At 33.6% G+C, this 8,136-nt stretch overlaps 1 protein-coding gene across 2 annotated transcripts; it reads right to left on the bottom strand.

The window, feature by feature from the left end:
- Nucleotides 1-1,036: 1,036 nt before the first annotated feature.
- On the bottom strand, nt 1,037-4,711 carry LOC126674833 (serine/threonine-protein kinase CST20). Of its 2 annotated transcripts, none has more exons than XM_050369355.2 (5): nt 4,536-4,711; nt 3,629-4,108; nt 2,433-2,871; nt 2,274-2,351; nt 1,037-1,582 (listed from the first exon to the last, which is right to left on the bottom strand). In XM_050369355.2, exons 1-5 carry the CDS (start codon nt 4,544-4,546, stop codon nt 1,529-1,531), a joined length of 1,062 nt encoding a protein of 353 aa, XP_050225312.1. In that variant the 5' UTR covers nt 4,547-4,711; the 3' UTR covers nt 1,037-1,528. The 2 variants fall into 2 exon arrangements, with proteins under 2 accessions (XP_050225312.1, XP_050225311.1); XM_050369354.2 differs by having other exon boundaries at nt 1,037-1,585; nt 4,536-4,708.
- Nucleotides 4,712-8,136: the final 3,425 nt, after the last annotated feature.

The following is an 8,136-nucleotide window of genomic DNA, read 5'->3' as shown; positions in this document are numbered from 1 at the left end:
GGTTTCCACTTTTCAAATTTTATAATACTGTTGTTTAATTTTTTTAATGTTAATGGTTTGATGAAATATTCATTTATAATGAACAATATGTTTAAATAGTAAAAGAATAGTGTTAATTTAAATTAGTATTTTAATCATATGTTACCATAAAATCTCAAGCAAGTCAACGTGAGATTTTTTGGCTAAAGCAAGTCAACGTGGGATTGTTTTGCTATAAAATAGGTTGTTTATTTGATAATTTTTAGCTATAAAATAGATTTTTTATTCGATAATTATGTTTAGAGTCCTTATTTAAATTTAATTATGGCTATAAAATAGGTTGTTTATTCAATAGCTATAAAATAGGTTGTTTATTCAATAGTTTTAGTAAATGACTTTAAAACCTAATTTAAATTTAATTATGGCTATAAAATAGGTTGTTTATTCAATAGCTATAAAATAGGTTGTTTATTCAATAGTTTTAGTAAATGACTTTAAAACCTAATTGTTAATAAAATAGAAAGGGTTATTTGGTAAATGTGCCTGTCTCTCCCCCCCATCCGTGCTTTTATATATAGTATAGATATAGATTAATTACTACCTCTCTCAGTAAGTTGACTATGTCATTTGACTTAGTCAAAGGGTGTGATTGTTAAAAATAAAATTTAATATAACCGCTAAATTTATTTTTCTTTCAAAAAATTGCATAAAATAATAAACTCAAATAAATTTTCAAATCAAAAAGTACCAAAATTATAGAGCATTTACAATTTTTAAATAGAACTGAATCAAATATACTAAATATAATTAATGTTTTAAACTAAATTTAATTTTGAAAATTTTAAAACATATTTTAATAGAACTATATAAATAGAGATAAATATGTTCTACATTTATTAAATAAATACAAATCATTTTTAAAAAATGAATTATTTTATGATTTAATGAATTTTTTTGAAAGAAAATTAAGTTTAGGGGAAAAAATTAATATTTTATTTTTGACAATAAAACCCTTTAACTCACAAAATGAGTCAAGGGGAAGTAATATGACCTAAAGTTGTGGGAAAAAGTAATTATCCTAATTTTAATTACTCATTGATCCACACAAAATTATGTGAAATGAAAAGGAGAGGAGAGAAACAGCTTTGACAATTGCCATTGATGGTAAGCAAACTGCAGGAGCAGCTTTGTAAATGCAAAAAAGGCATATTAAACAAAAAAAACAAAAAAAATGGGTTGCTGCAAAACTGGTTGGTTCAGATTCCCATCAGCAATTAAATTGGGTAGCTGAACTGAACTGAACTGAATTGCCCCAACCAATGTTTCTGCTATTCTCTCTGCAAACATCATCTGATGCCATGGCCTACTGGATCATCACACTTGAGAATACCATTCCAAGACTTGATACTACTGATCCCATCCATCATCACACAGCAAAACAAAATTCCGTCGAAAGTGCGGATGGAGAAGCATTTTTCGTAGCATCAGCTAGTATGAATGAATCGAGGGATTCCCCTTTTTCATGTTAAAATGTACAGATAAGTTGCGTTTACTCTGAATCGCTCTCCAGGCCTTCCATTCCTTTCAATCCCCTTCGCTTCGGCTGCTGTTTATGCCCGACAAAAACAAACCAACCATTTCAGTTTCTAAGGATCGATGGAATTGAGCTCGAAAGAAGTGTAAATAACTCTTTAAGGTATTGGTTAGTTAGAGACTAATGTGTATATCCAAATGCAAAACATCAAAATCCAAATTCTATGTAATAAAAACTATATACTTCATCGATCGGATCGATCGTCTTTGTTTCTCATTTATCCTATAGAAATTGAATTGACAAGGTTATCTCCGGCAAAGATCCCTTGTAATGTATTACTAATTCTTGGGATGCCCCTATTTATAAATTATTATCTGCTTCCCAGCTCTTATGGATAAGTTATTTAATGATCCCTACCGTCCTAATTAGTTTATTATTATACACATAGTGTGACAAAGGGATTATCATGTTCATTAGGTGGGACTAGGCCCCACATGTTATATATATATTATAAAATTTATACCCATAAATAAAGTTGGGATTCATGTCCACCACTCATAACACAAATAACATAGCCACACACCCATGAGTAGAGTCCATGTAAATGGGTGGAAGAAGTATGCAACTAATAAATTATGTTTCCTGTTTTTAAGGGCAAGAAGCACCAATTTTGCCTATCTTTTTTGTTTATGCAATCAATATCATAGTTCAAATATTCAATACTGTATTAAAGATGAACAAGAAACAGAAGAGCATTTACCTTCTTCACACATTTCTTCTCTCTAACCTCATACCTACTCTTTGTCAAGTCAGATAGCCACATCCCTGGGAAACAATACTGCCATAATAATCCACAACAATCTTAGAAAGCAACTTCAAAAACGGATAATATATTCGTTTACGTAACTAATAAAATTACCTGAAGTGTTTTGTCAACGTTCTTCGCCCTTTTCTTGGGTCTTTGCGGCAATTTCGTGCCTTTCATTGCAAAGAAATCGTCTTCTTTCTCTTTTTTCGACAAAGAAACATAAATTCTCGGCCATTTTTCTCCTCCTCCTCCTCCTCCTCCGGCAGGAGCTGCTATCGACGCTGTGTTGCTATTAAAAGTACTCAACGCAACTGCTTGTTCTGATTGTGCTGGTGTAGAATCAGTATTATTGGCGTGATCTGCATCGGGTATGGATCCATTCGGCTTTTCGTGTTTGGGAGGTTTCGAATTCGGTACCTTCCTATCAATTTTTTCAGGAGAAGGATGAGATCTCTTTGCTGAAGTAGATCTAGAAACAACTCTGCTACTACTACCACCGCCATTTCTCGACGGGGACACATTTCCGGAACCAGATCGCTTCTCTAAAACCCTGGTCATGCCCATAAGAAATTAAAAAAATCTCCAACTGATGAAGAAAATGCTTACTTTGTTTTGTAAGGGAAAACAAAAACAAATAAAAAAGGTAAAAGAGTGTTTAGTTAGACTTTTGGACTTTAACAAGAGGCAATAGAGAATAAAAAGGAAAGAAGAATTTAATACCCACCAAAAAACAAAACCAAGAAAAGCATCATAAAACCTTATTACACTACAACACACACTACCCTTTTCAAGAATATAATCTACCATACCATGTTCTAAGAGCAAAAAAGGGAAGGCAAAATTTTTATTAAATTTTTTTTTTTTAGAAAACCCAAGATCCCAAAATTGATAATCTAATAAAAAAGTGAGACTCTTTAAGGAAATTAGGTTAAGGTCTCAAGATGGCATCAAATCAAACATTGCAAACACAAATTAAAGGAGAGATTGTAAGACCCTCTCATATTTGGAGGGTAAAAAGGTAATTTTTCCAAACAAAAAAGAAAAAGTTTATGCTCTTCAACAATTTGGAAAGAAAAGAAATGCAATGAATATAGCAGCTAAAACAATTCCATCTATTTAGATCACAAAATCAAAAACTAATAAAAATTTCCCAAAAAGCAAAATTAAATTTGTGAAAAATTCAAGCTTATATCCAAAGGACTAAACAAAAAAGATTAAATTATGAAAATTTCAAGCTTTTAACTTACATCAGATATAAAATTTAGATCTGCAGATTATCTTAAATAAGAAACTCTTAACAAAATTACCTGTGAGGAAGAGAAGAAGAGCTTTCTTTTCTAAAATTACCACCTCTACTAACACCATTGGACGGCGGCGGCGGTGGCGGCGGTGGTGGAGGAGCCATTGGAGGAGTGGAGAGCTTACTCTCACCTCTTCTGGGTACCTTAATAACTTGCTTGGCTTGAGCTGAAGAAGATGATTCATCAGCAAGACCACGAATTTCTGATCTTGAAACCCTAGCTCTCTTCTTTTGACCCCATTGGAAGAACACATCACTATTCACAGCACCACCACCGCCACCGCCGCTGCGACTGCTCCGACTAGGACTGGCGTCGTTTCTTTGATCAGAATGAGAAGGGCTGCAACTTGGATCATTGTGGTGGTTGCTATGGTGATGGTGATCTTCAAATCTTGATTTGAATTTAGTTTCAAAAGTACCATTTTCAAGGTGGCTGTGTTTCTTACCATTGCTTGATGGAACACAATCTGTAGTTACTCTCTCATATCTGCAAAAATAAAGATATAGAAATTAATGGCATGTGAAATTCAATGAGATAAAATGCATCATTGTCATCTAAGATCTGTCTACCTATTCATCAGAAATTAAGAAAAGGGTATTGTTGGATCTTTAAAACACAATACCAATTCAAACAAACAAGCCAAACCAAACCAAATCAAAAACAAGACCAGCACTAATGCACCGGATCCCGTCAGGACGGGAACTACGAAGTTAAACGTGCTCGGGTGAAAGCAAGGCGACCTCATGTTATGCCCTTGTAATTGTCAAATAAGAAAAGTAACAATTCTCAGAGAATTCTGGGAATCAAGAATTGAGATTCACAGAATACGAGTGTTCTTGATTCCCAGAATACGAGTGTGATGATGAAATATAAGGATATAATGGTCATATTATGAGGAGCAAGAAGTACAGACCTTGTCATCATAATCAGCAAAAACAGAAGCAAAAACTCTTGGGAGAAGAAGAAGATGATGATCAGACATTCAACAAAAATGAAGGAACTGTAACAAAGAAGGAGAAATGGATTTATATAGATATTAAATTTTTATTTAAATGAAAGAAATAAAATAAGGATATAATTTTTAAGAAATTTGTTACTCTGTACAGTGTAAGTGTGTTTATGTACTTTTTATTACATTTCTTCTTCTTCTTCTTTGCTTGATGTGACGTCACTTAGTTGGGAGGTTCATTTTAATTATATTGACTATTCTGCCCTTTCTTTTTCTTATTTTTTACTTACATGCCACTTTTATATATCTTTCAATCAACCCCATTGTTTGAAGAATTTTGAATTTTTGGTCCAATCTCCTAACCATAAATACACACTCCTTTTTATCCTTACAAATCTTTCTATGACAAACGTTATTTATTTTTGATACAATGATATTAATGTTGTATTTAATTTTTGACAAAATTTCCAAAATACCACTTTTAATCTTTAATTACCCCACACTTTTCTAATTTTCATATTGATAATAATTACTTATAGGAATATGATTTTGATTTTCTTTTTGGAGATATATCGCCTTCGGATTCTGAACTATATAGCATCTATTGGCCTTGTAATGTTAGCGCAACGCTCGCACTACGCTGCAGGTTTTATTAGATAATGTATAAGTGTGAGCAGCACATGAAAATATTTTATAATAAAATTTTAGTTATCATATATTTTTTAGTAAAATATATATAGATAATAAAATAATTAACTTGCACTTACATTTATTTAGTTATTTTGTTATATAGATAATAAAATAATTAACTTGCATTAACATGAAAACAATTTATAATAAAATATGAACAAAGGATCAATTCACCCCTTCAACTTGGCAAGGAATATTAAAAAAGTCATTTTGGAGATTTGGCTCTTTTTAGGCTATCTATAGATAAGTTAGCATTGATGTGATTTCTAGATGACCAGTTATGAAGTTGATATCTTATGTGTTTCAGTTTAGAATGAACCTGATAGAGTAGTGTACCTTGAACAGTCTTCTCCCAACCTTCCAAAATAATTTTCCTAACCTCTTCATATTGTAACCATCTTTTACCAAAAAAGGTTTATGAGCAGGTTTCTTAAAGACACTAGTGGTAGATATTAAAAAAGGTGTGTAGTCAGATCTTATATCTTGGAGATGGAACACTTGTGCAATAGGAAACAGTTTGAGCCACTCCTCATTGGAAGTGATTCTATCAAGTCTTTCATGGATTGTGAATGGAAAATCTCTGCGATTACACCAAAAAAATGAGAGCCAATATACCCTAAATTTTGTAAAGACATAGACTGGAAAAATTGGTATAAAGGTAAAGTGTCCTGGATGAATGATAGTGTCCCACTTGATTTTTCAAATGGATGGATTATCTCATTAAAATCTCCTAAACAAACATAGGCATTGAGTAAAGAAGATTTGGGAGAGTACAACAAAAACAATTGCTGCATATTAGGTTTAAAATTTAGATGACAAAATAAAACATCATACTGATGACCCTTAATATCAATAATAAAACTTACTATACATAAATCACTGTTAGCATAATTAATATGCTATTGGAGTAATGGCCAAGTATATGACTTGGAGTAGTGGCCAAGTATATGACTTGGAGTAGTGGCCAAGTATAAGATACTTTTCTTTATTATTGCTTAGCCTTGCCTATATAAAGGCCTCCTATGTTATTATAGGATTTAAGCTTTTTTCTTCTATTGTTAGCCTCTATTTCTTTGTATCTTATTCTTCTATTCAATCAATGGTTTCGTATATTTCTATTAATGTTATCATGGTATCAGAGCCAAATTATTCATCGTCTGGTTGTTAGTCTTTTCTACTCCTCCTTTGAGTTTGTCCTCTTTAATTCGTTGATTTAATTTGTTAGTATTCTGTTGATTTCTTTTTAATATGGCTGAAATTTGAGATGATTCGCTTCAAGCAGTTAGTGGTCAGTTAGATGATAAAAATTATACATATTGGAGTTATGTGATGAAAAATTTCTTGAAGGGTAAACAAAAGTGGGGTTATATTTCGGGTGATTTTGTCAAGCCTGAGGATGGCACAACTGCTGATTATGTGTCTTTGTTAGATAAGTGGGAAGTTGCTAATTCCAAAATTATTACTTGGATCAATAATTCTGTTAAGCACTCGATAGGGACCCAGTTAGCAAAATATGAGACAGCTAAGGAGGTTTGGGATCATCTATCTAGACTGTACACACAGTCTAACTTTGCAAAATAATACCAGTTGGAGTCTGATATTCGTGCTCTGCAGCAGAAAAGCATGAGTATTCAGGAATTTTATGATGCTATGACAAATTTGTGGGATCAGCTGGCTCTCACAGAATCTGCTGAATTACGAGGCTTTGGGCTTATATTGCACGAAGAGAGGAGCAGAGATTGGTACAGTTCTTAATGGCTCTTCGTGAAGAGTTTGAAGGACTTCGTGGGTCCATTCTGCATCGTCATCCGTTGCCTTCTGTTGATTCTGTTGTTAGTGAACTTTTGGCTGAGGAAATTCGTCTTAAGCCTTCTGTTGTAAAGGAAGTTTCTACGGTCTCTACTCCATCAGTCTTCGCCATGCCTCCACGACCAAACTTTTATTCTCAAGTCAGGCCGTATGGAACTGTTGCTCGTGATGAATGTAGTTTTTGTAAACAAAAAGGTCATTGGAAATCACAATGTCCAAAATTGGGTAAAGGAAAGTAGCAGTATACTCAGCAACAGCCCCATCAGCAGTCTCAGCAATGGAGTTACCGACCACCAGCTCCTCATAATGGACCTCCTCTTCTTCATCGCCCTCACAATGCATTGACGACTTCTTCTTTAGATCCATCAATGGTTGAGCAGTTTCAACAGTTCCTTGGATCTCAGTCACATGCCATGGCAGCTTCATCTCAAATAGGTTTGTCATCTAGTTCGTCAGGTATATCTTCTTCCTCTTGGATTTTAGATTCTGGTGCTTCGAATCATATGTCACCTAATTTGTCATCTTTTACTTCTTTGACTCCTAAAGTTTCTGTTCCTGTCATGAGTGCTAGTGGTACACCTATGCCCTTGCAAGGTGTTGATTCAGTTACTACACCTTCTTTGTCCTTATCTAATGTTTATCATATTCCTAGTCTTACTTTAAATCTTGCTTCTGTTGGTCAAATTTATGATAATGGTTGTTTAGTTTCCTTTTCTTCTTCTGCTTGTTATGTTCAGGATCCAAAGTCTCAGGAAGTGATTGGGACCGGCCATAGGGAAGGAGGACTTTATATATTGGATCAGCTCAAAACTCCTAAAATTGCGTCTGCTGTTCCTAGTGTGGATGTTTCGTCTTTTCGTTTGAGTCAGTCTTCTTCTGTGTTTTATTTGTGGCATTCTCGCCTTGGTCATGTCTCTAGATCTCGATTACAATTTTTAGCGTCTACAGGAGTTTTAGGAGATTTGAAAACTCATGATATTTCTGATTGCAGTGGTTGTAAACTTGCAAAGTTCTCTGCTTTGTCTTTTCCTAAAAGTAATTCTTTTTCTGTTGCACCTTTTGATCT

Source organism: Mercurialis annua, linkage group LG3 (genome assembly GCF_937616625.2).
Source record: "Mercurialis annua linkage group LG3, ddMerAnnu1.2, whole genome shotgun sequence".
In the NCBI taxonomy this organism is placed as follows: domain Eukaryota; kingdom Viridiplantae; phylum Streptophyta; class Magnoliopsida; order Malpighiales; family Euphorbiaceae; genus Mercurialis; species Mercurialis annua.
This window is presented reverse-complemented; position numbering and strand designations above follow the sequence as displayed.